Source organism: Scyliorhinus canicula, chromosome 7, assembly GCF_902713615.1.
Source record: "Scyliorhinus canicula chromosome 7, sScyCan1.1, whole genome shotgun sequence".
Taxonomy (NCBI): Eukaryota; Metazoa; Chordata; class Chondrichthyes; order Carcharhiniformes; family Scyliorhinidae; genus Scyliorhinus; species Scyliorhinus canicula.
The window spans coordinates 59,225,899-59,251,621 of NC_052152.1; the positions used below are offsets into that span (position 1 = coordinate 59,225,899).

The window sequence follows — 25,723 nt, forward strand, 5'->3', positions numbered from 1 at the left end:
AAATACATCGACGGCGCTGCAGGAGCAGGGAGGGGTGTTGAAGGGAGTGGAGGAGGCATTGTCGCGGCACAGTGACCGGCTCGTCTCGATGAGAGAGGAGCTGCAGAAGGTGGAGGAAAGTAATAAAGGGATGTGAGCCAATGTGAAGGACTTGGAGAACAAGAACATGGAACTGTCTGAGGGGTTGGAGGGCTGGAGGCAGACAAAGAGAACAAAGAAAAGTACAGCACAGGAACAGGCCCTTCGACCCTCCAAGCCTGTGCCGACCATGCTGCCCGTCTAAACTAAAATCTTCTGCACTTCCGGGGTCCATATCCCTCTTTTCCTTCCTATTCATAGATTTGTCAAGATGGCCCTTAAATGTCACTATCGTCCCTGCTTCCACCACCTCCTCCGCCAGCGAGTTCCAGGCACCCACTACCCTCTGTGTAAAAAACGTGCCTCATACATCTCCTCTAACCTTGCCCCTCGCACCTTAAACCTATGCCCCCTAGCAATTGACCCCTCTACCCTGGGAAAAAGCCTCTGACTATCCACTCTGTCTATGCCCCTCATAATTTTGTAGACCTCTATCAGGTTGCCCCTCAACCTCCATTGTTCGTGAGAACAAACGGAGTTTGTTCAACCTCTCCTCATAGCTAATGCCCTCTATACCAGGCAACATCCTGGTAAATCTCTTCTGCACTCTCTAAAGCCTCCACATCCTTCTGGTAGTGTAGCGACCAGAATTGAACACTATACTCCACTGTGGCCTAACCTTAGACGGAGTATCTTTCAGAGATGTTTAGCAAGTTGTTGGGGGAGGAGGAGAACACCTCCCTCTTTGAGTTGGATAAGGCCTCATCGGTCCGGCTGAAGCCAAAGGCGAATGATCCACCAAGAATCTGTTTTCACAGCTATCAGATGAAGGAGCAAGTCTTGAGATGGGCCAAGCAGAATCGGGAGGTGAGGTGGGAAGGCAGTGGTATTCACATGTATATAGTATATAGATATATATATATACCAGGATATCACAGTGGAGCTGGCAAGACGACAGGCAGCTTTAACAGGGCAACGGTGGCGCTTTGTGTGCGATTCGGTATGGTCTCGAGGTTGCGAGTCATGCGTAACTCCAGGGACTAGTACTTTGAGATGGCAGAGGCATTCGTGAGGGCTGAATGATTGGGACTGAAATGAGTTTGGACTTTGTTTTCTCATGTTGTGGTTGAGAGGGGTTGGTTTGGGGACTGTGGGATAATGTATTTAGGGGGTGTTCTTTCACTCTTGTTTAGGGTATTATCATGTTTGGATGGGCTGGGTGTGGGGTGGGGGGGTTTCTGTTGCTTTTTGTATCAGGTTTGTGGGGAGAGAGGACTCTGGTGTGGGCAGCCTCACTAGCAAATTTAAATTGATTAATGAACGGGAGCGAAGTGGGGAGAGGGGCTGAAGGCCTGTGTGGACAGGTTTCAATGGGCCTTGGAGGTGTGAATGTAGGGGGGATGGTAGAGAGGAGTGGTTTCGAGAGGAAGTGATTGGGGGATTTCGAGGGAGGGGTGGAAGGGATAACCAACTGACAGTCACTAGGGATAGGGCATGGTCCCATTTGTGGGGCAGGGCAGGGAGCCATGGTCATGGCAGATGGGGGGGTGGTGAGAGACCCCAGTCCGATTGGTAACGTGGAACGTGTGGAGGTTGGGTGGACCGGTGAAGCAGGCAAGTGTCTTAATGTATTTGCAGAGCTTGAGAGCCGATGTGGTGCTGTTGAGGGTGAAGGACCAGGTTAGGCTTCGGAAGGGTTGGGTGAGTCAGGTGTGTGGTGATTGTATATCAGTGTAGATGCAATACAACTGAGCGAGCACTAGAGGGAGCACGGGAGAGCTATAAATACAGAGGAACAGGAAGTGAGGATGACACTTCACAGAATGGGGAACTGCCAGCAGGACAGGCAAGCAGCATTGAGGTAGCTGTAAGGTAAGCACTGAAGACAGAACAAACTCACAATAATTTTTTTTTTTTGGAGGCAAGCAGCATTGAGGTAGCTGTAAGTTAAGCACTGAAGACAGAACAAACTCACAATAAAGCTCGTAGTCCCAAAATTGGAGTAGATGCTTTATTGTGAGTTTGTTCTGTCTTCAGTGCTTAACTTACAGCTACCTCAATGCTGCTTGCCTGTCCTGCTGGCAGTTCCCCCTTCTGTGAAGTGTTGTCCTCACTTTCTGTTCCTCTGTATTTATAGCTCCCGTGCTCCCTCTAGTGCTCGCTCAGTTGTATTGCATCTACACTGATATACAATCACAGCAGGGCCTGGGGGTAGTGGTACTAGTGGGTAAGAGAGTTAGGTTTCAGATGGAGATGGTGGTGGTAGATCAGAAGGGCAAATATGTTTTAGTAATGGGTGCTTTGGAGGGGAGGTTAGCGTGTATGCCCCATATTGGGATGATGTAGGGTTTACGAAGAGGATTTTGGTGGCATAACCAAGTTTGGACACGCATCAGTTAATTTTAGGTGGGGATTTAAAGACAATGCTGCATCCACAGATGGATCGATCTAAGTCACACTTGTTGACCCATTCAAAGGTGGGGGAAGGTGTTGGCAGTTTTTATGAAGGAGATGGGGGGAGCGGTCATATGGTGGTTCGTACATTCAGGGGGCAAAGAATATTCCTTTTTTTGGCAGGTGCATAATGTTCACTCGAAGATTGACTTCTTTATTATGGGAAGGTTGTTGTTGTCGAGGGTGAGGAAAGCGGAATAATTGGCGATTGGCATTTTCGATAATGCTCCACATTTGGTGGATGTGGTCCTGGAGATGAGGCCTGCACAGAGGCTGGCGTGGAGGTTGGATGTGGTCCTGGAGATGAGGCCTGCACAGAGGCTGGCGTGGAGGTTGGATGTGGGGCTGCTTGTAGATCTGGGTTTTTGTGTGAGGATGGCAAAGGTGATTGATGATTATGTGGGGTTTAAGAAGAATGGGGAGATCTCACCACCGGTGGTTTGGGAGGTGCTGCAGGCGGTGGTAAGGGGCGTGATTATCTCGTATACGAGGCAGGCAAGAGAGCAGCGGCAGAAGCTGGTGGATGAAATCTTGGAAGTTGATGGGAAGTATGTGGAGCAACCCACTCCAGAGCTTTTTTAAAAATAAATTTAGAGTACCCATTTCATTTTTTCCAATTAAGGGGCAATTTAGCGTGGCCAATCCACCTACCCTGCACATCTTTGGGTTGTGGGGGCGAAACCTGTGGTGATATGCATCACTAAACCCACGCAAACACAGGGAGAATGTGCAAACTCCACACGGATAGTGACCCTGAGCCGGGATCGAACCTGGGACCTCCGCGCTGTGAGGCAGCAATGCTAACCACTGCACCACCATGCTGCCCTCAGAGCTTTTGATTAGTAGAAATGAACTGCAGATGTGGTTTGACCTTTTGTCTACAGGGAAGGCAGTATGCCAGTTGAGGTGGGCCAAGGGTGTTGTGTACGAGCACGGGGAGACGGTCAGTCACTTGCTGGCGGGACAACTTTGCCGGCAGGCGGCCTCACAAGAGATTGTTCAGGTCTGAGTTGGGGAAAAGGGGCTGGTGATGGCACTGGAACAAGTGAACAGGGCATTTGAGAAATTTTACAAGAGGTTGTATAAGTCGGAGCCTCCAGGGGATGAGTCCAATATGAGGGAGTTCTTGGAGGGACTGGAGTACCCTAAAGTAGGAGAGGAGGAGAAGGCAGAGTTGGAGGAGCCAGTAGGGATTGGGGAGGTTCGGACAGCGATAGGGGAAATGCAAACTGGTAAAGCACCAGGATTGGATGGGTTTCCGGTGGAATTCTACAAGGTTTTTGGATAGGCTGGTTCCGCTATTGGTGGAGATGTTTGAAGACGTGGTGTTAAAGGGACGCTTCCGGAGACAATGGGACAGGCATCTATTTCGTTGTTGTTAAAAAAGAGTAATGGCCCAGTGGAGTGTGGGTCATATTGGCCTTATCTCTGTTGAATGTGCATGCCAAGATTCTTGCCAAAGTGTTGACACTGAAGTTGGAGGTGTGCCTTCCACAGGTGATTGGGGAGATGCTGACAGGGTTTGTAAAGGGTAGGCAGTGTCCTTGAAAGTGCGGCGCTTGTTAAGATGTGGATGTCTCCCCATCAGAAGGTGGGAGCTGTAGGTGATGGTGGCACAGGATGCAGAGAAGGCATTTGATTGAGTAGAGTGGTGTTATTTGTTTGCGGTGTCAAAATGGTTTAGGATTGGGCCTAAGTTTGTGGTGTGGGTCAAATTGTTATATAAGGAACCGAAGGCGAGAGTTCGTACAAGTGAGGTGAATTCAGGATATTTTCAACTGCTTAGGGGAAGGAGACAGAGGTGTCCTATGTGTCCCCCCCCCCTTTTTGTTTGTGCTGGCGATAGAGCCCTTGGCCATTGCACTGAGGTGCTTGGATAAGTGGAGGGGGATAGTGAGGGATGGGGTGAGCATAAGATGTCCCTGTATACTGATGACCTTTTGCTGTATATTTCTAACCCAGGTCCCACTGTGGGGGATATAAGGGGTCTGCTCAGGCGATTTGAGGCTTTTTCAGGTTCTAGACTGAAATAGAAGAGCGAGTGCTTTTTGCTTTCTCCTCCGTGGGCGAGATCTGTCCTGGGGAGATTGCCGTTTTGTGTGGCGACTACTCTTTTCAGGTACCTGACGGTGCAGGTGGCTCAGGACTGGGCCCAGCTCCATCAATTGAATTTTACAAGCCTGGTGGGTGGGAAATACTGCAGTTTTATTGAGGTAGGACAGCTTCCCCCTGTCATTGGAAGGCCGGGTGCAGGCGGTAAAGATGAATATCCTGTCGCGGTTTTTATTTTTGTTCCAGTGCTTGCTGGTCTTTTTGCCGAATGGGGGTGGAAAGGTTGATTTTGTCGTTTGTATGGCGGGTGCAGTGGTGAGGATTCAGAAAACGGTGCTTCAGAGTGGGCAACAGTTGGGAGGCTTGGCTCCTCCGATTCTGTGTATTTTTATTGGGCGGCGAACACCGAGAAGATGGAGGGCTGTGGTAGGGAGCAGGAAACAAGGTGGGTGAGGATGTAGTCAGGCTCTTGTAGGTGGTCGGATTTGCAGGCGCTGGCAAATGCACCGCTCCCATTTTCAGGTAGTCCAGTGGTGGTAGCCACGCAGATGATGTGGAGGCAACTTCAGCAGCATTTTAAGTTAGGGTCAGGATCGAAGCTGATGCTAGTACGGGAGAATCATGTGTTTGAGCCAACAAGACTGGATGCCAGGTTTCGGGGGTGGGAGGGTGGGGGGTGATGGAAATAAACAACCTATTTTTGGAAAGGCTGTTTGTGAGTTTGAAAGAATTGACAGAGAAGTGTGGGATTCCGCAGGGGAGGCCTTCAGGTATATGCAGGTGTGGGACTTGGCAAAAAAAGGTTTTCCCGATGTTTCCGGTGACACCTCCCTCCTCGTTGTTGGAGAGGATGTTGTCGCTAATGGGGTTTGAAAGGGGGGGGCCATCTTGGTAATATATGGGAAGATTTTGGAGGAGTATATGGTGTCGCTGGAAGGGATTAAGGCCAACTAGGAGGAGGAGCTGGGTTTGGCATTGGAGGAGGGGTTTTGGTGAGGTGATGCAGAGGGTGAATGCCTCAAACTCATGTGCGAGACTGGGGTTAATACAGTTAATGGTGGTGCACATGACACACCTGATGAGGTTGAGGATGAGCCAGTTGTTTAAGGGGGTGGAGGATATTTGCGAGTGGTGTAGAGATCCAGCCAACCATGTTCTGGTCCTGTCTGAAGTTGGAGAAATTTTGGGCATTATTTTTCAGCACCATGTCGCGATCTGGCGTTTGGATTTGGGGCCATATTTGGAGTGCCAGGCCTGCCCGAGCTACAGACGGGGAGCAGAGCCTTGCTGATTGCTTTCAGGGGTGTCCTGTTGTGGTGGAGGTCAGCCCTCCACCCAGGACCTCGGGTTGGCCTGGGGACCTGACAAAGTTCCTCTATTTGGAGAATGTTAAGTTTACCTTGAGGGGCGCGATTGAGTGGTTCTACAAGTGATGGGGTCTGTTTATTCTTCATTTTAAAGCGTTGGTTACCATCAGCTGCAAGGGAAGGGGGGTGGATTTGGATTTGGGGTTAGAGATGGTGACGCGATATTTTTTTGAAAAATGTATGTCCTGTACACAAAAAACAGGACGTATCCAACCCGATCAATTACTGCCCCATCAGTCTACTATCCATCATCAGCAAAGTGATGGAAGAAATCGTTGCAATGTTATCAAGCAATTATTACAGTAATAACCGACTCACTGATGCTTTGTTTGGGTTATGCCAAGGTAACTCAGTTCCTCACCTCATTGCAGCCTTGGTTCAAACATGGATAGACGAGCTGAATTCCAGCTGTGAAAGTGGCTTGGGCTGCCAGGTGACAAGTAACATTCACACCATCAAATGATCTAGGCAATGATCATTTATACTAGGGAGAATCTGACCATCGTCCTTTGATATTCAGTGGCACTGCCATTGCTGAATCCCCGAGTATCAACATCTTGGGAGTTAACATTGACCAGAAACTGAACTGGACTAAATATATAAATACTGTGGCTGTAAGAGTTGATCAGAGGCGAGGAATCCTGTGGCGAGTAACTCACCTCCTGACTTCCTAAAGCCTGTCCACCATCTACAAGGCACAAGTCAGGAGTGTAATGGAAGACATTCCCCTTGTCTGGATGAGCGCAGCTCCCCCAACACCAAATAACTGACACAGTGGTTAGCACAGCTGCCTCACAGCACCAGGGGCCTGGGTTCAATTCCAGCTTTGGGTGACTGTGTGGAGTTTGTGCATTCTCCGCATGTCTGCGTGGGTTTCCTCTGGGTGCTCTGGTTTCCTGCCACAGTCCAAAGATATGCAAGTTAGATGGATTGGCCATCCTAAAATTGTCCCTTCATGTCCAAAAAAAGTTAGGTGGAGTTACTGGATTAAGGGGATAGGGTGGTGGTATGGGCCTAGGTTGAGTGCTCCTTTGGAGTGTCGGTGCAGACTCAGTGGGCCGAATGGCCTCCTTCTGCACTGTAAAGATTCTATGACCATCCAGGACAAAGCAGTCCACTTGATTGCTACCCCTTCCACAAACATTCACTCCCTCCACCACCAACGGACAGTGTAGATGCACCGTAGGAACTCACCAGGTATCCTTAGCAGCTTCCACACCCACGACAGCTGCTATCTAGTAGGACAAGGGCAGCAGATGCATGGTAACGTCACCACTGCAGGGTCCCCTCCAGTCACTCACCATCCTGCCCTGGAAATATACTGACATTTGTTCACTGTCACTGGGTCAAAATCCTGGAATTCCCTCCCTAACAGCACTGTGGGTGTACTTGCACCTCTGCAGCAGTTCAAGAAGGTAACTCACTGCCATCTACTCGAGGATAATTAGGGATGGGCAATAAATGGCGGCCTAGCCAGTGATGCACGCATCCCGAAAATGGATGGATTTAAAGACAATGATACAAATTTTACATTTCATGCACTGGGAAACAAACATGCATTCATTATATGTCAGTAATATGGGCTGATGGATGAGCAGGACTTGTGTCAGGATAGTACACATGCAGTCGACTTTAGGAAAATGTTTAATTTAATTGAACATGGTGGATAGGAGGCCGGTAGGGAAAAACATGGATAAATGCATCCATATGGAGGGCACAAAACCTCAACCACATTAGGGGCAGCGCGGTAGCATGGTGGTTAGCATAAATGCTTCACAGCTCCAGGGTCCCAGGTTCGATTCCCGGCTGGGTCACTGTCTGTGTGGAGTCTGCACGTCCTCCCCGTGTGTGCGTGGGTTTCCTCCGGGTGCTCCGGTTTCCTCCCACAGTCAAAAGATGTGCGGGTTAGGTGGATTGGCCATGCTAAATTGCCCGTAGTGTCCTAATAGTAAGGTTAAGGGGGGGAGTTGTTGGGTTACGGGTATAGGGTGGATGCGTGGGTTTGAGTAGGGTGATCATTGCTCGGCACAACATCGAGGGCCGAAGGGCCTGTTCTGTGCTGTACTGTTCTATGTTCTATGTTCTATTGCTGTGGATCTAGAGTCACATGTAGGTAGGTAAAGATGGCAGATTTCATTTCCTATATGATAGGATTCCAGATTTAAATTCTACCAACTGCCATGGTGGGAATCGAATTCGTGTCCCACAGAAAATTAGCCTTCATCTCTGGAATACTGGTCCAGTGACTTTACCACTACGCCACCATCTTCCTTCAAAGTGGTATATGAAAGGCATTTGAAAAGGGGCCCCATAACAGGCTTGTCAGCAAAGTTAAAGCCTCTGGAGTAAAAGGGACAGTGTATGGGAAGTTGGCTGAGTGACAGTAAACTGTAGTTGTGACAGGAGAAGGTGCATAGTGGTATTGCCAAGTATTGGAAGTTGGATCGCTGGTTTTCTTGATCTATAATAATGATCTACATTTGCATATGCAGAATATAATTTCAACATTTGCAGATGACACAGTACTTTGAAAGATTGTGTACTGTAAGGAGAATGGTGACAAACAGGCTGGTGGAATATGTGAACACATGGAAGGATGAGTAGAATCAATATAAGATAAAGGATGCAATTCTGCAAGAGCAAAGGGGCCTGTAGGTATATGAGTATATATCATTGAAGGTGACAGGGCAGGTTGAGGAAGCAGTTTATAAAGCATACAGAATTATGATCTTTATGTATAGCAGCATAGAGTACAAAAGCATGGAAGTTATGATGACTCTGATTCAACCTCAACTGGAGTATTTTTTCCAATTCCGGGCGTCACATTTTAGGAAGGATTTAAAGGCAGTAAAATGGCTGCAGAGGCAATTTACAAGAAAGGCTGCAGGGAAAAGGGATGAGTTATGTTGATAGATTGAAGCTCGGGCTGTTCACCAAGGAGAAGGGAAGGTTGGGGGAGATTTGGTGGAAGAGGTCAAGGTTTCTGGGCAGAAAGAATTGAGAACCAGAGGATACCGATTTACGGTGATGGCAACATGACGAGAAACATGTTTGCGCCACATGTGGTTACGATCTGGAATACACTGTGTGTCATGGAGGCAGATTAAAATGTGGTTTCAAAAAGTAATTATTTGAAAGAGAAAAATGTTCAGAGCTATGGGAAAAGGATGGGGGAATGAAACTAGTTGAATTGCTCTTACTGAGGAACGCACAGTTGCGAAAGGCTGAATGGTCTCCTCTGCTGTAATTATTCTATGGTTCTATGATACTGTAGTTTGGTTTACTCCTATATATCAGAATTAATATGGAAATACTTGGGTACAGTGGCTTTTCTGTCTTGTCTGCAATATTGCTGTGGCAAACTATCCCTCAGACATGAGACCCAGATTCTGAATGTGGACAGTAAATGTTATTCAAAACGAGGCAATTGATCTGGGCCAGACAGGGTTTTATTGCTTTTTCAGGCTTAATCCGGTGAACGCCGTAATCCGCACATATCCTGTCCTTTATAATACATTGCATTTGATGAATTATCTATTAACCAGCTTAGTTCTTCATGCTAAAACTCATTAACAAACCACTCAAAACCACAAGCATAATGAGTACATGATTTGCATTGAGTTGGCATTTATCGAGAGGAAGTCTTGGAGCATAGCCCACCACCTAACTTCTGCCTTGAAGAAAACAAATACTAAAGAGCCACTGTGGCTCAGGTGCACCCTTGCCTCTGAGCCAGAATTATCTGGGTTCAAGTCCCACTCCAGGATCTGTTGGCCATGGAAAAACCCAGCTGCTGGTGCAGGTAAGCCAGTGTGTATTGGTGTTAGTCTCCAGCCTGGATAAACGGGATGGGTAAACTGCAGGAAGGGCATCCGGCTGTAAAAGAATCCATTACATCCAAAAATTATGGTTGATATGGAGAGTGATCAATCAGTATTGTGACAACCCCCTGCAACATGAAAAAAAAGCTGAAAGAGAAAGAAGACAACAAATAAAATATTTCACCGTCTTTCCTCCTATATGCCTGGTTCAATCAAAGTATATATGACCTCAATGTTGATTAAAATTGCGGAAAACAAATCAATTCTGATTGATACTTGGGCCTTTTTTAGACTGAAATGCTTTATTTGTTCGGTACATCATGGCAAGTGTGCAGTTCTGTGTGTAACCTCACAAGCAGTTTGCTTGTTCAAGTGGCATTATATTCCTCCAACTTACCAATTGGTTGATAAATACAACCAAAAATGGTGCAAAACACCATTGTTTTATAATATAATGATCAACAATGAACAATTACTTGAAGTACAGTGAAACTCATATGCGTTGCTCTGACAACACTGCTGCTGCAAGAAAACAAATGCCTGTTTGTCCCTGACTCAGCCAGTGCTGGTTCAACCAAGCTTACCAAACGCAAACCTGTTTAGTGTATCTTTATCTATTGTGTTGAGGAAAATTCCACGTGACTCTGAAGAGGGAGAAGATAAACTGTGAGGGTAAACTAACAAGTAATATATAAGCGGACAGCAAGATCTTCTTTAAATATATGAAATATATAAAAAGAAAGAGAGAGGCCAAAGTGAATATCGGCGACTTAAAAGAATGAGACTTGGGAAATAATATTGGAGAACCAGGAAATGTCAGGGGAGTTACCAACAAATACTTTGCGTCAGTCTTCACGGTCAAAGACACTAATACTATTCCAAAAATAAATAATCAAGGGGCAGAATTGGGGGAGAAATAAATACAATAACAATCAGCTAAGGAAAAAGTACTAGGGAAACTAATGGGTCTAAACGCAGATAGGTCCCCTGGATCTGATAGGTTGCTACCTAGGATATTAAAGGAAGTTACTACAGTGATACAGGATGCATTGGTAGTAATTTTCCAAGAATCCTTAAATTGGAAAAGTGCTAATGTAACATTTTTATTCAAAAAAGAAGGGAGACTATACTATGAACCTTTGCGATCCGCTTATCTAAGGAAAGATACACTGGCATTGGAGGCAATCCAGGGAAGGTTCACTAGATTGATCTTGCGTAAGGAGGGATTTTCTAATGAGGAGAGGCTGAGTAGATTGGACCTGTACTCATTGGAATTTAGAAGAATCAGAGGTGACCTTATTGAGACATATAAGATTCTTGTGGGATTGTCGAGGTAGATGCTGTGAGGAAAGTCGAGGACCCAGAGGGGTTGTCCATTTAAGACAGAGATGAGGGGGCATTTCTTCTCTCAGAGGGTAGTGATTCTGTGGAATTATTTACCGCACAGTTCTAGAGTCTGGGTTGTTAAGTATGCTCAAGGCTGAGATAGACAAATATTTAATCTGAAAGGGAATCGAGGGTTCTGGGGATAAGGCGGGAAAGTGGAGTTGAGGATTATATCAGATCCGCCATGATCTCCTTGAATAGGCCGTGTGGCCTACTTCTGCTTCTATGTCCTATGGTCTTATAAATGTGTTCTTTATAATTTAATATGTTTTTCTATTCCTCAGGATGAATCTCTTCAGCGCCTGCAAAAGGAATCAGAAATTCTTCAGAAAACATATGCACACTACTTTGATCTAACCATAATCAACAATGAAATAGATGAGACCATCAGGCATCTGGAAGAAGCCATTGAACTTGTGTGTACTACACCACAATGGGTTCCTGTATCCTGGGTATATTAAGGACTAGACAGAAAAACATGAACTTTATCATTCCCTAACACCACTTTGTAAATGACCTTGCATCAAGTCTTGCCCTTATAGACAGCCTAGGATTAGTGTGCCCAAAATTTTTTGACTATTGTCATGTCCTACTAGATGGATGGAAAGAGAAAAATTACCAAACACATATAGTGACAGTGTCCCTTTTTAAAGCTTGTGAGGGTTGTACTTGTTATCAAAAATCAGATCTACATATGCCTTCCGATCAATACATATCCAAAGGTTCCAGGTGGCTCTGTAAAATTTATTTGAATGCTTGTTTTCACTGAATAAATCTCACAAACCTACCCAATTTCTTAGGCAAATGTTTTTCAAATATTATGAATCTATTTAATTTGGCTGTACAAATAGTGCAATCCAACTTCCTTGCTGGCTATTTGAAACTTAATTTAACTTTTATGATGAAGCATTAAAATGTAGAATATACAGCTTTTTAAGTCCCCAAATAACAATCAAGAAGTCAATGGCACAAGAGTTAATAGATATTTTGAGTCTGCAAAGTTATAGGTGTAGTAAGAGCATAACGTAGGTTTGATTTTTTTTTTTTTTTACATAGGCCAGTCGAAGCCAGTAAAGGGATACCGTCATTTGCAATTTAAAAATGTACAAACATTTTAGCAACTTGGATCAGGTTTTACTGCATGTGGACAGTTACAAGCATTCATGCTGTTGGTGTATCTGTGTTGGAAACTGTATTCTACAGCAACGTACATTCCATTTGTTGGAACAATTACCCAAGGGAATTATTATTCAAAAAACTGTAAACCTATGCACATCCCTTGCATTGTGGGCAAGTTTATAAATGACTGATTTTTAACCATGTAGTGAAATGTGTTTGTACTTTGTTGCAATTTAATTTGTTCTAAGGGGAAAAATTACGAGTTTTGCCATTTCAAATATGTGTCGTCTTTGAATATAAATATTTTAATTATGTTCCATCTGGAAAAAATGGTTTAATTTTTATCATTGAAGTAAATGTATTAAAAATGCACAAATTTTACTAAAGAGATAGTGTGCAAAAAAGAAACAGTTTGTGGTCAGATATAAGCAGTTCGGCTCACATCACTACTTCATTCAAACTGGCCTGCAATGCTTCTGAAAATGACAAACACAGCAACTGCAATTGGGCATTTTTTTTCAAAAATAATTGTTCCTTTTATGTGGTCAGTTTTTTTTATGTTTTTATTATTCCCTAATTGTCTTTCTACAAGCTTAGATTGAACTCAACCTAACCTAGCTATATAAAATTGAACAGGCTGCAAATAATGACCTTCAGCAAAGCTGCCTAAGACATTGTGTTTCAATTACAGGGCTGTAAGTTCTATACTCTTGTAACTGGTCAATGTTAAGACCAGTATGGTGCTGGCTGTTGGGAACTGAACAGTACCTCTGATCATGTAATATAAAAATGAAAATACTGTGGAAAAATGTAAACGGAAATGAAGCACAACTTCACAACTGGAATTTATTGAGCATTTTCATATTTTCTGGAAGGTCCATTCAGACAAAGAGAAATGGTATTTTATAAAACTGTTCCCACCAGGATTTTAGAGCACAGAAGAATGCGTTGTTTGCCTTAAGACATTTTGTAACTTAATTCCTGCTTTTTTTGATGTAATATCATTCCTAACAGTATTGAAAGGATATTTAGATATCTGTTATACATTTCAAAAAGTGCATATTGTTCAATATTGCATAAATGCCGTGGATGCTTTGATGAAACGCAATTGGCCATGGAAATCTGTATTAAAGGACAACTGGTACAGTTGAGATTCTTGAATAATTTAAAATATAGATCAATTATAATGGGAACATTTTTTTTAAATCATGAATACTTTAATTGTTTTTTTCAATCTATATACAAACTGAATAATTTTATAGTTTATGCTTAATATGTTCAACTACAAACACAAACTGAAACAATTTGATTTTACTAATATTAATTAATCAAATGTTAATTGAATACAATTATGTTTTTATCTTAATTCAGATGTCATAGTTAATTGTTTAGAAACATGGAGTCATTGATTTTCCTACCACATGAAAATGGATGAATCTCATAGAAATGCAGAAATATCATCCATCATAATCAAATGTAATTGGGAATAATACATACAATATTTCAGGTAACTTAGGGGTGCACCCTTCTTCATTTATACTATAAAAGCACGCAATTTAAAACTTAATTTGTGTGTAAGCAGATGGAGTTGATCATATGCCATTGATAATGTGCACACTAATTACCAGATAAATAGCATATTTTACAAATTTTTGTAGATACATGGTCTTCTCTGTCTGGAGGCAAATGCAACATCTGCAATGTAAACTTTTCAATATCTGCATACTTCATTACTGCCTCAAGGGAAGCACGTTTGGTGCTGTGCAAGCTGGCTGATGTCCGTTTCTTGTCGCCTTCCCCAAGATGGAATTTATTACTTTTGCACATCAGTCGATATGAAAATTAACAGAACTTGACCAACCCTGGAAAAAGTTTTTCATGGATACATCTACAACCGATATGAGTTGAAAGCGAAACTGCATCCAGGCCAAAATTATCCAGTTACGTTTTTTGGTAGTGCGACCGAAAACCTACTTAACACTGTGAAGCTGATCATTTTTTAAATTCTGTCTGTTGGTAATTAGCAAAGTTCTGCAGGAGAATGTCCTATTTCCCTACTATTTAGAAATGATTTGGGAAGAATTCTTTCATATGCAAACTGTGTACCTATTGTCAACCTTGATTCAGTGGTATCATGCTCACCTTTGAGTCAGAAAATCATAGATTCAGGCTGCTCTCCATATTTATACTTAAGTGCCATACTGGAACAGTGCTGCTATGGCTGAGATGCCTTCTTTCAGATGAGACATTAAATTACCCTCACATGGCACCATTTGAAGAAGAACAATGGTGTGTTCTTTCAATTCTAGCCAATGTCTAGCCCTCAAAATAACATTACAAAATTGTTTGCCTGGTCATTTATCCACTTTGTAAATATAGTGAGGAATTTCTGAAGTTGTGAAAAGCCCTATAAAAATGCAACCTGTTTTATCTTCATATATTGAAAAACTTTCATAATTCCCTGTCACATTTTTCCCATTGCATGTTTTAATAGTATCCTCGTGTAATAAAAATCAATGTTCATTTTGAACACAGGAGATCTATAAGTTTATAATATATTTGGAATTTCTAAGAAGGAGAAATAAGCAGCATCCAAAATGTGTTTAAATTATTTCCCTGTCTCTGTAAACTTCCTCTAGCTCCATAACCCACCACCTCTAAACATTATAGAACACTCACATCATGGATTTTCTCTTTCTCCACCACACACAATCCTGCCATCGATCATGGGCTGAAATGAATAAACTCTTAATGGGGCCTATGGTTTATGGTGGCACAGTGGTTAGCACAATTGCAGCCTTGAGTGACTATGTCGAGTTTGCACTTTCTCCCAGTGTCTACATGAGTTTTGCCCGGTGCTCTGGTTTCCTCCCGCATTCCAAGATGTGCAGGCTAGGTGGATTGGCCCTGATAAATTGCCCCCTTAGTGTCCAAAGATGTGCAGGTTAGATGGGGTTATGGGGATAGGGCAGGGGAGTAAGCGTATATAAGCTACTCTTTCAGAGGGCTGGTGCAGATATGATGGGCCGAATGGCCTTCTGTACTGTACAAATTCTGAACCTTCTGCGTTTCCTCCTTTAAGATTTGCTTAAAGCCTGATTTTGACCAAATTTTTAATTACATTTCCGAGCGTCATCTTTGGCTTTGCATCCTTTTCTTAATCAGATTTTTTGTTTTCTATGTTAAAGATGTTTTCTAAAGTTGAGTGGAGAATTAATCTAGGTGGATGGAAGATTATGCATATTAAACTGCAATTGTAAAACATACACAAAATTAGTAAATCTAGAAAAAGAAAATTATTTATTTATGGTTTAGCAAAACCATTCTCAACAGTGCAAAATTAGCAAAAAGGTAAATGGATTTTAGGGCATTTGATTATGTCAGAACGAGTGATGGATCACAATGGCATTTTTGATCACTTGATTTTTAAAGGCCATGATACATTAGATAGAGCTTGGAGAAGGGTGAAAAGGATGTTTCTGAAATTTAGCATTTTAAACTGTAAGGAGACATTAATTGGAGTTAGTCCATGGGCGGCACGGTAGCATAGTGGTTAGCACTGTCGCTTCACAGTGCCAGAGACCCGGGTTTGATTTCGGGCCTGGGTCACTGTCTGCAAAGTCTTGCACATTCTACCCGTGTCTGCGTGTGCTTCCTCCGTGTGCTCCGGTTTCCTCACACAAGTCCCGAAAAACATGCTTATTAGGTGAATTGGACATTCTGAATTTTCCCTCGGTGTACCCAAACAGGCACGGAGTGTGGCAAGTAGGGAATTTTCACAGTAACTTCATTGCAGTGTTAATGTAAGCCTACTTGTGACACTAATAAAGGTGATTATTTTTGATTGAAGGAAAGATCGGAGGGGAAAAGGACATGATCTAGATTTTTAACATTGTGAAATTGATGTATTTTTGATTTGGTATTTTCACTTCAGCCAAAAACATAAAAAGATTTTTAAAAATAAATTTAGAGTACCCAATTATTTTTATCCAATTAAGGGGCAGTTTAACGTGGCCAATCCACCTCATCTGCATATGTTTGCGTTGTGGAGGTGAGACCCACGCAGACACGGGGAGAATGTGCAAACTCCACACGGAGAGTGACCCAGAGTCGGAATCGAACCTGGGTCCTCCGTGTCGTAGACAGCAGTACTAACTACTGCGCTGCTTAACCACCATAAAAATAGAAGATATACACTTGAGTGCTGAATACGCCAAGAATAGCAGTTTGTACTGTCCAGTTGTCTGCATTTGGACCAGAATGAGCTGCCTGTGCACAGCCTGAACTAAGCTTGGCTGAGACTCGGCAGTCAGTGTGAGAAATGATAGAAGCCCTAGAACCATTCTGCTGTACAATATGTCAGTATAGCATGGCACTTTGTCATCATCTCAATCTGCCATCAGATGTTTTTCAGTTCAGTTTTGTCCCTTCAGTCTTGACTTCTGAAAGCAAACAACTCACCCCGTCGTCATTTTAATAGAGTTCAGAGTGAACCTGCTTTGTATTACCAACATTTCTGATTTTAGTTACATTTCTAACTTCTGCAGCCACCTTTCCTTTTTAATCTCAAATACTTTTTCTCTACTAATATGACATGTATTCACATCAGGCATTTGATCACTTCTGTTGTCGTTAATTTTGAACTTCTTGATCTGCAGTACAAAAAAACTTTCCAGTTATAGAAGTGACTGCCTCACCATTGATGTATCAATCAAGAAAACTGTGCCATGTTCCTCAATTCCTTACCTGGGCCATCTTTTTTGCAATTCATCTGAACCAGCACATGCAAAAGTTTTGCTGGAAGTGGAGTAATTCATCCAGCAATAAGGGTCTGTCATTCCATTACGTGCAAGTTATGTAACTGCACATGTCCAGAATGAAATTCCACTTGCTATACTAACTTCAAGCAAACTCGCGAAGAGTGGACTGCACCTTCTAATTCAATATTTGATGAAACACTTGGCATGTAATGTATACAAGGCTTTTTTTTTCAGAGAAATGTTGGAGGAGGTATGATGATATCTAAGATAGGGATGACTACAAAACTGTCTGCTATTCCTCCTAATATATCAAAGTATTATTGTTGTATTCCCTCTTCTCCCCTGTTAATCTCTCAGCTCATCTTTTCCATGAAACCCACCTCCCACTGCTTCAATTTCCCCCCAAATGAACCCTTGACCATCTAACTTCCTGCCCACCGTGTTAGCTGATATTTTTCACGGTTTTTTCTGCTCTGGTAATGTCAACCTCCATTTTAAACCTGCCATTATTATTCTTCTCCTCAAAAGACCCGCCCCTGATCACTCTGTCCTTGCAAGTTACACCATCTCCAACTTTCCTTCTCCAAAGGCCTTGAATATGTTTTTGCCAGGCTTCTAATCCTACCACAACCCTGAACAGGACCTTATCAAGCTCATAAATGATATCCTCTGCAATTGGTGCATGATCCTTCTCAACCTGCCTGTTGCCTTCAATACAGTTGATCACACCATCTTCCTTCAATGGCTCTTCTAGTATGCAGTTGAGTGGGACTATACAATGGACATGTGCATTTGGGAATATACAATGAACGAAAGGACCCTGGAGTGCTTGTCCATAGATCCCTGAAGACAGCAGGATTGATAGATAAGGTGGTTAAGTAGATTTATGTGGTACTTGCTTTTATTAGCTGAGGCATAGAATATAAGAGCAGGACGTTATGATGGAGTTGTTAGTTCGGCCACAGCTGTGTGCAGTTATGGTCACCAGACTATAGGGAGGATGTGATTGCACCAGACAGGGTGCAGAGGAGATTCACCAGGTGTTGCCTGGGCTGGAGCGTTTTTTTTAAAATTAAGAGTATCCAATTTCTTTCCAATTAAGGAGCAATTTAGTCGGCCAATCGACCTAACCTGCACATCTTTGGGTTGTGGGGGTGAAACCCACACAGACATTGGAAGAATGTGCAAATTCCACGCCGACGATGACCCGGGGCTGGGATCGAGCCTGGGTCCTCAGTGCCGTAGGCAGCAATGCTAACCATTGCACCACCGTGCCACCCTTGCTGGAGTGTTTAAGCTATGAAGAGAGTCTGGTTAGGCTGGGTTGTTTTTCCTTGGAGCGGAGCAGAGCAGACTAAAGGGGGGGGGGGGGGGACTGATTGAGATGTACAAAATTATGAGGGACATAGATAGGAAGGAATCTTTCCCCTTAATGAAATGGTCAATAACCGGGGGCATCGATTTAAGGTAAGGGGCAGGAGGTTTGGAGGGGACGTAAGACAAAAACTTTGTCAACCCAAGGGTGGTTGGAATCAAAACCTCACTGCCTGAAAGGAAGGAGCCCTCACAACACTTAATGTAAACCCACTTGTGACAATAAAGATTATTAACACTGCAATGAAGTTACTGTGAAAAGCCCCTAGTCGCCACATTCCGGTCACTGTAGAAGTATTTAGATGAGCATTTGAAATGCCATAGTATATATGCAAGACTATGGGCCAAGTGCTGGAAAATGGGATTAGAGTAGATGGCTAGTGCAAACATTAGGGGCCTCTTTCCGTGCTGCAAAGCTCTGCACTCAGCTGGTTCTATTCTTACCCAAGTTTAGATCTTAGCCAGAGAATCTCCAATCACAACTTCCCAATCCCTCACTATTATCTCTTGATTGGCCATGGATTATATCATTAACCCCTTCATTTTCTCATATACACATTGCCCCTGAGTGGTATAATTTGGAACATGATGCCAGATTCTGTATGTACATTGATGTCGCCCAACTTTACCTCCCCAACTCCTCCCTTTCTCAAACCCTTCAATGTGTCTCAATTGTCAGACTGCCTAACATCCAACAACAAGATGTGCAGACATTTCTTCAGATTAAACGTGGGGAACATCACTGCCTTCAGGCCCTGTCTTAAAATTCCATCCCCCAGACACAAATATCATCCCTCTTGTTCACCACTGTCTGAATCTTATCACAACTATTGTGTCATATTTCGCACTGAGTAAGACTTCTGACCCCAAATCCTCTCCATCACTAGGAGCACCAATATCCACTGGCTCCTGCCCCCAATATAATATTGCCTATTTCCAATTCTGCCATAACCTAATTGTTGCTCAAACCCTCATATGAATTTTCCATAGTTCTCCCTGCTGGACGCCCCTCTTCCACCCTTCGTAAACTTCAGCTCATCCAGGACTGCTGCTTGTATCAATATTCACACCATGTCCTGGTGTCCAACACTGTCCACACGAGCTCCCAGGTCAGCAACAACTACAATTTGAAATTCTCATCCTGTGTTTAAATTATGCCATGGTGTTACTCCCCTCGTCTTTCTAACCTCCAGTCGTACAATTTTCTTACCCTAAAGCAAATTGTATGCACTGTATGATGACACTTGGTTGAAACCCCTTCCTGAATAGAGGGCTAATGTCCACATTTTCTTTTCTATTTTATGTAAACTGCCATTTTTCTTAGTTACTTGAACCTAAACATTGCCACTTGCATCTTTCATGTGTTGCTTCTGGACAGTAAAACGTTCTTCCAGCGCCATGCACAATTACCCCAATCCTCCCAGATTACCACTGATAACAGATGGAAACATAAATCCTGGCCTAACGGATAAAATTATGGCCAACATCCATCTATATCAGCTTTATTTTATTTTACTGACCGGATTAACTTCTGCAATAAATTCCCTTAAATGAATTCTTACGCGACACACTTATAATTTAGGCATTACAAAATCACCATGTTCACAGATATATTACGCCATTATAAATAAATTACAAAATATAATAAAATCTTCAATATCTGCACAAGTAAACTGGCCCAATGCTGCACTCCATTGTCCCCTTTCTAAACTATGGGTCTTGTCAAACAAATCGCCGCGAAATTACAAAATTGCAACATGTGAACTGGAGACACCGCTTTCAATGCGAGGCTTCAATTTAACTTTAAACCCCGACAACAGCAGATCAGAGAGATCGCGGCCGGGGATTTGCTGCTGGGATAAATCCCACATGTTGCTCTGTGACACCAGGATGGCTCGGGGTAGCTGTGCAGTGACAGCACAGAAAACATTCCGCTGTTCAAACAAACTTCCTCGTATAATCGCAACTCTCTGTGGGCGCCGCCAGTGAAATCTGGCAACAGCCAGAAAATGAATGTCCATCTCATACATTGTAAAGTAAAAGTAACATGACTGGAAAGACAATGTGATGGTGTGTATCGTTAGGATGCAGTTGGACATTAGCTGCTGCAGACACCTCCTGGTTGACTCCGCTCTGGTCAGACACATTCCGGAATATTTCGCTAGTGTTCCCGGTGTCCTGGTATAGTTTGGGGGACAGTAGTTTGGAGATAAGGTTACTGAAGCGATCCTCGGTGGTGGAGCGGGTCCATTCTGTTGGGGTTGGGGTGGAAACTGTCTCGTTCTGTTCCACCGGATCCAGACAAACACCACCTGCAGATTTGAAGAGGACTTCGCCCAGGTCCATACCGGCCACTGAAGAGGGGGAGGCACAAGGGATGTCTCGAACCTGCTTGTAGTTGTCCATCCATTCCTTCAACCACTCCATCTTACAGTCACACTCCCAAGGGTTCCTGAAGACATAGAGTCTGCCGATGAAGTAGACGGGCTGGAAGACGGCAAGCGGCAGGGAAGTCAGGTTATTGCTATTCAGGTGCAGGGAGATCAGACTGGTGAGGTTTTCAAAAGCCCCTGTGTCGATGTGACTGATGGTGTTTCTGTCGAGGTAGAGAACTTCCAGCTCGCCCAGATCACTAAACCAAGTACTGGACACATTCACCAAAGTGTTACCGCCCAGGTTCAACATCTTCAGGAGTCTGAGCCCTTTGAAAGCAAACCGGGGAAGTTTGTTCAGGAGGTTATCATTCAGATAGAGATATTCCAATTCCACGCAGTCTTTAAACCCTTCCTTGTGGATGACCGCAATCCTGTTGTCTTGAAGATTTAAATATTTTAGATTGCCCAGTCCTTGCAGGGTGTTATGTGCCACTGCTTCGATCTTATTGCGCTCCAAATACAACCGGGTTAAACTCTCTGTCCCCCTCACGGCTCCAGGTATTCGCCTGAAGTGGTTCCGCCACAGTGCTAACTCCTGCAGAGAAGTGACTGCGATAAAGATCCGGTCTGGGATATTAAGCAGGTTACAGTTGGACAAATCGAGTTTCTGTAGGCGCTTGAGGCCAGTGAAAGTCCTGGTGTGCAGGTATTTAATGTACTCGTTGTGTGCCAGTTTGAGTTCAGTAAGGTGGGGCAGTCCTTTAAACGCGCCCGGGGTGATGAAGGAGATATTGTTGTGCTTTAAGGATAAAGAGCGGAGGGCTGGAAGAATACCGAAGGCTTTTTCGGCCAGAAACCTGATGTTGTTCTTGTCCAGGTTGATAGCGGACGCTCCAAAGGGGAAGTTTCTGAGGACCCGGGGCAGTGCGGCTCGATGACAGAGAACAGCACAGCTCCGTTCCCGAGTGCAGGTACACACAGGAGGACAGGAGCGAGAACAAGCCCAGGCAGAGACACGCAGAGCCGCCAGGAAAACCACTGAGAAACAGATCAAACAATCAGTCACACAAAACACAAGATGACAAAAAAGTTTCTTTTTAAGAAAAAGGAAAATATAAAGACTCAGAAGGGATAAAAATACAAACAAGTTTCAGGTCAGGAGGAAACGCGGATATAATGGCAATAAATAAATGCATTACTAAATACAGCGCAATTATTCAATTTCAATTTATTTCCCGTGGTAAATTCAGATAGAATGACAATATCCCGTACCAGCCTCCCTGAACAGGCGCCGGAATGTGGCGACTAGGGACTTTTCACAGTAACTTCACTGAAGCCTACTTGTGGCAATAAGTGATTATTATCCATGGAATTTACAGCACAGGAAACAGGCCATTCGGCCCAACTGCTCTCTGTTGGTATTCATGCTCCGCAGGAGTCTCCTCTCATCATCCATTTATCTAACCTTCTCATTATGTCCTTCTATTTCATTAGCAACTCTTCATTAACATTATTTTGGCAAATTGCTTTCCATTTATTCTTGGTTACCTCGCCCTTTTCTGAAGCACTGCATTGCTGAAGGCCTCCTAAACTTTTCCCAAGCGATACATTCTTCATCTATGAGCCCAAAGGTGAACCGACATTTGGACGGTGTTATATATTTATTCGAGAAAGAAACAATGGGGGGGGGGTGAGGTTATGTTATATATTTATTCGAGAAAGAAACAATCAGGAAAAACGGAAAAAATAAACTAAGGGGGGAGTAGATGGGTTACCAAGGAGCAGTGAACATACTAAAGATAGGGGCAGCACGGTGGCACAGTGGGTTAGCCCTGCAGCCTTACGGCACCGAGGTCCCAGGTTCGATCCCGGCTCTGGGTCACTGTCCGTGTGGAGTTTGCACATTCTCCCCATGTTTGCCCACAATCCAAAGATGTGCAGGCTAGGTGGATTGATCACGCTAAATTGCCCCTTAATTGGAAAAAATGAATTGGGTATTCTAAAAAAAAATTTAAATAAAAAACATGCTAAAGATGGGAAAGGTGCACGAAATATAATGAAATGTGCAGCCAGCGGGTTAATCAAATAAATGACTCCAATAAGAGCCAAAAAAACAACATTTCCATCTCACATTGGTCCCTGGTTTCGCAGCTGACTGCAAACAAGTCACATAAAGGTTAAGAAAAGGACTTCATAGGTAATCAAATTGAACGGTGGAGAATGATAAGAATTACCGTTTAAAATGATCAGCTGCATCCCTGTCCTTTTTCATCTGGAGCATCTCAGTTGGAGATGCGCCGAGTTGACCTTCACCGTATCATACCTAAAAAAATAGAAACGAAATGAAATAACCAGGCCGTTCAACAATGCACTCCCTTTGCCGAGCAACCTAAGATTAGTGAGATCCAGATTTACAACATGTACACGACATTTGAAATGTCAATAATGAGAACATGAACAAATCCTTTTGTGAATTGACACTATTTTAGTTTATTGATTAAAACACTAAACATGATGCTTACCGTCAGCACATTCTGTTGTTTCCCGCATTATAAATCAATAGGAGTGATTCCTGTCTCGATTGAATTCCCAGTTTGAAAAAAATCGGAAAGCTACCAGCAATTTTTCTGAAAGCCATCGCTTAATGCATCGACAAATCTGTAGGGCGAGAAGGGATTATCCACGATCGAGGCAAATGGCTCCTGCGAATCAAATTGATCACGTCTGCAAATCTTGCTAAAAAAAAACCTCTTGGAAATCACAGATTTGTCCTTGCCTGTATCAATCGTTCCAGCCCAGACTCCACATGGGGTCAAAACAAGTCGTGGTGAGAGAAAGGATGATCAAAATGTCCATCACCCAATTTTGGACAAAATAACTTCTTTGTTAAACTTTCCCAGTCCATGTTAAATACATTTTTGTAGAACCTAAGAAGAAACATGCCAAAGCACTTCACCTGCAACGAATTATGGGGCAGAACAGTAAGTGTTGTTCAGTACGTTAATGGATCAGTTTCAAGGTGATGGGGGATGAGATCCCAGGTTTCTATCAAAAGAGCAACTCGGTGGGCTTGAATATCCTCCCGCCTCCATCCTTACTTTTGCAATACCTTTATTGCTGTAAGTGTCAACTTGGCGCCGTTGGTGGCACTGATGCACCTGAGTTAGAAGGTTTGCTCCTCGCTCCGGGATTTGAGCAGAGCATTAAGATTCGTGGCCCAGCCGAATACACAGAAACGACTGTGATATGCCGTTGACAGAAAAAAACAAATTAAACTGAACCCTCATAATCGTTGTCAGGTGCGCATAAAAGATCTCATGACATTATTCAAAGAGCATAGAATTCCACTAATATCCTCTTCTGTCAACCAGAACTACTAAATGCAGATTAACCGCTCATTCATGTCATTTGCTGTTGTGTGACGTTCCGTATGCAATTTGCTGCGATCATTAAAATACACTTCAAAAGTGATTTCATTATGGAGAACTGTTCACGACATAATAAGCGGCCTTTTAAGCGAACATTTTATTTAGCTCAATTCTGAATAATAAATTGCTTGACGTTGCAGTCCTCAATGGATGAAACACCAAATTGCAAACTTGATTCAGCAATTGTATGCAAGCTAAATTGAAAACAGACAGTGTCCATTAATGCCAAGAAAACTGGATATGTCAATGCATCCCTCCTGAAATTGCCATGCAATCAAAAATGTAAAATAACTGATAAAGTACTGGGGAGCACTGTCACAGTGATTAGCACTGCAGCCAAGAGGCGCCGAGGACCCGGGTTTGGTCACTGTCCGTGTGACGTTTGCACATTCTCCCCGTGTCTGCCTGGGTCTCACCCCCACAACCCACATATGTGCGGGGTAGGTGGGTTGACCACGCTAAATTGCCCCTTAATTGGAAAATAATAATTGGGTATTCTAAATTTATTTTTAAAATAACAGATAAAGTAGGTATGTAAATGTACAATAAAGGTTGATTTTCAGTATCAAAGAGGTTGTTTGAAAGTAATTAATTCAAAAATCACACATTTAAATAGACAAGCCTTGACTTTTCTACCATGTAGTGAGTATCTGGTGGGTCCCAACTGGAACTTCAAGCCCTTCTCGTATTTGAATGTCATGTTTCCCTGCAAGGTACCAGTGTTAAGTGATCATTGCCTTACCATTATTCTTAAATAAATGTTTAATATGTCAACCTTGAATTTGTTATCAATTGGTATCTGATTGAGAGTTTCCTGGAGAGTGGTTTTAAAAAACAGGAATAATTTTTAGACCTTTTAGAATTTATTTTTTTATTTTTTTTAGAATTTGTAGAATTTACAGTGCAGAAGGAGGCCATTCGGCCCATCGAGTCTGCACCGGCTCCTGGAAAGAGCACCCTACCCAAGGTTAACACCTCCATCCTATCCCCATAACCCAGTAACCCCACCCAACACTAAGGGCAATTTTGGACACTAAGAGCAATTTATCATGGCCAATCCACCTAACCTGCACATCTTTGGACTGTGGGAGGAAACCGGAGCACCCGGAGGAAACCCACGCACACACGGGGAGGATGTGCAGACTCTGCACAGACAGTGACCCAAGCAGGAATCGAACCTGGGACCCTGGCGCTGTGAAGCGATTGTGCTATCCACAATGCTACCGTGCTGCCCTGCGTCATCTTCATTCTCAGATTGTAGCAGTGTTGGGATGTTAGAATCTACTATCTGCTATCTGGCATGTGGTAAAAGATATTAGATATAGAGAAATACAGCACAGAACAGGCTCTTCGGCCCACGATGTTGCGCCGAACTTTTGTCCTAGGTTAATCATAGAATTTTGGACAATTTTTCATGGCCAATCCACCCATCCTGCACATCTTTGGACAGATATTTGGAAAATCACAATATTAGGCAGAGTGAATATGGTTTTATAAAGGGGAAATCAT

General features: G+C 43.3%; 2 protein-coding genes across 17 annotated transcripts in view; one reads left to right on the top strand and one right to left on the bottom strand.

Moving 5' to 3' along the window:
* The window catches only part of caska (calcium/calmodulin-dependent serine protein kinase a), a 740,678-nt gene extending 727,250 nt beyond the window's left edge, over nt 1–13,428 (top strand). For all 16 annotated transcript variants that reach the window (XM_038802093.1, XM_038802098.1, XM_038802088.1 and 13 more), the window contains one exon: nt 11,443–13,428. In XM_038802093.1, the coding sequence (XP_038658021.1) occupies nt 11,443–11,619 (177 nt within the window). In that variant the 3' untranslated portion in view covers nt 11,620–13,428. The remainder of the gene's footprint in view (nt 1–11,442) is intronic.
* Nucleotides 13,429–18,209: 4,781 nt separating this feature from the next.
* nyx (nyctalopin) lies at nt 18,210–24,138 on the bottom strand. The gene is made up of 3 exons (XM_038802107.1): nt 23,309–24,138; nt 23,021–23,109; nt 18,210–21,824 (listed from the first exon to the last, which is right to left on the bottom strand). The coding sequence occupies exons 2-3, from the start codon at nt 23,040–23,042 to the stop codon at nt 20,434–20,436; spliced, it is 1,413 nt and encodes a 470-aa protein (XP_038658035.1). The 5' UTR covers nt 23,043–23,109; nt 23,309–24,138; the 3' UTR covers nt 18,210–20,433.
* Nucleotides 24,139–25,723: the final 1,585 nt, after the last annotated feature.

What these genes read in the sequence shown, in the direction of transcription:
- nyx (XM_038802107.1), bottom strand. Translation starts at nt 23,042, where the DNA reads ATGCAGCTGATCATTTTAAACG. An exon ending in GCAGCTGATCATTTTAAACG is followed by an intron (nt 21,825 to 23,020) that starts GTAATTCTTATC and finishes TCTGTTTCTCAG; the next exon opens with TGGTTTTCCTGGCGGCTCTG.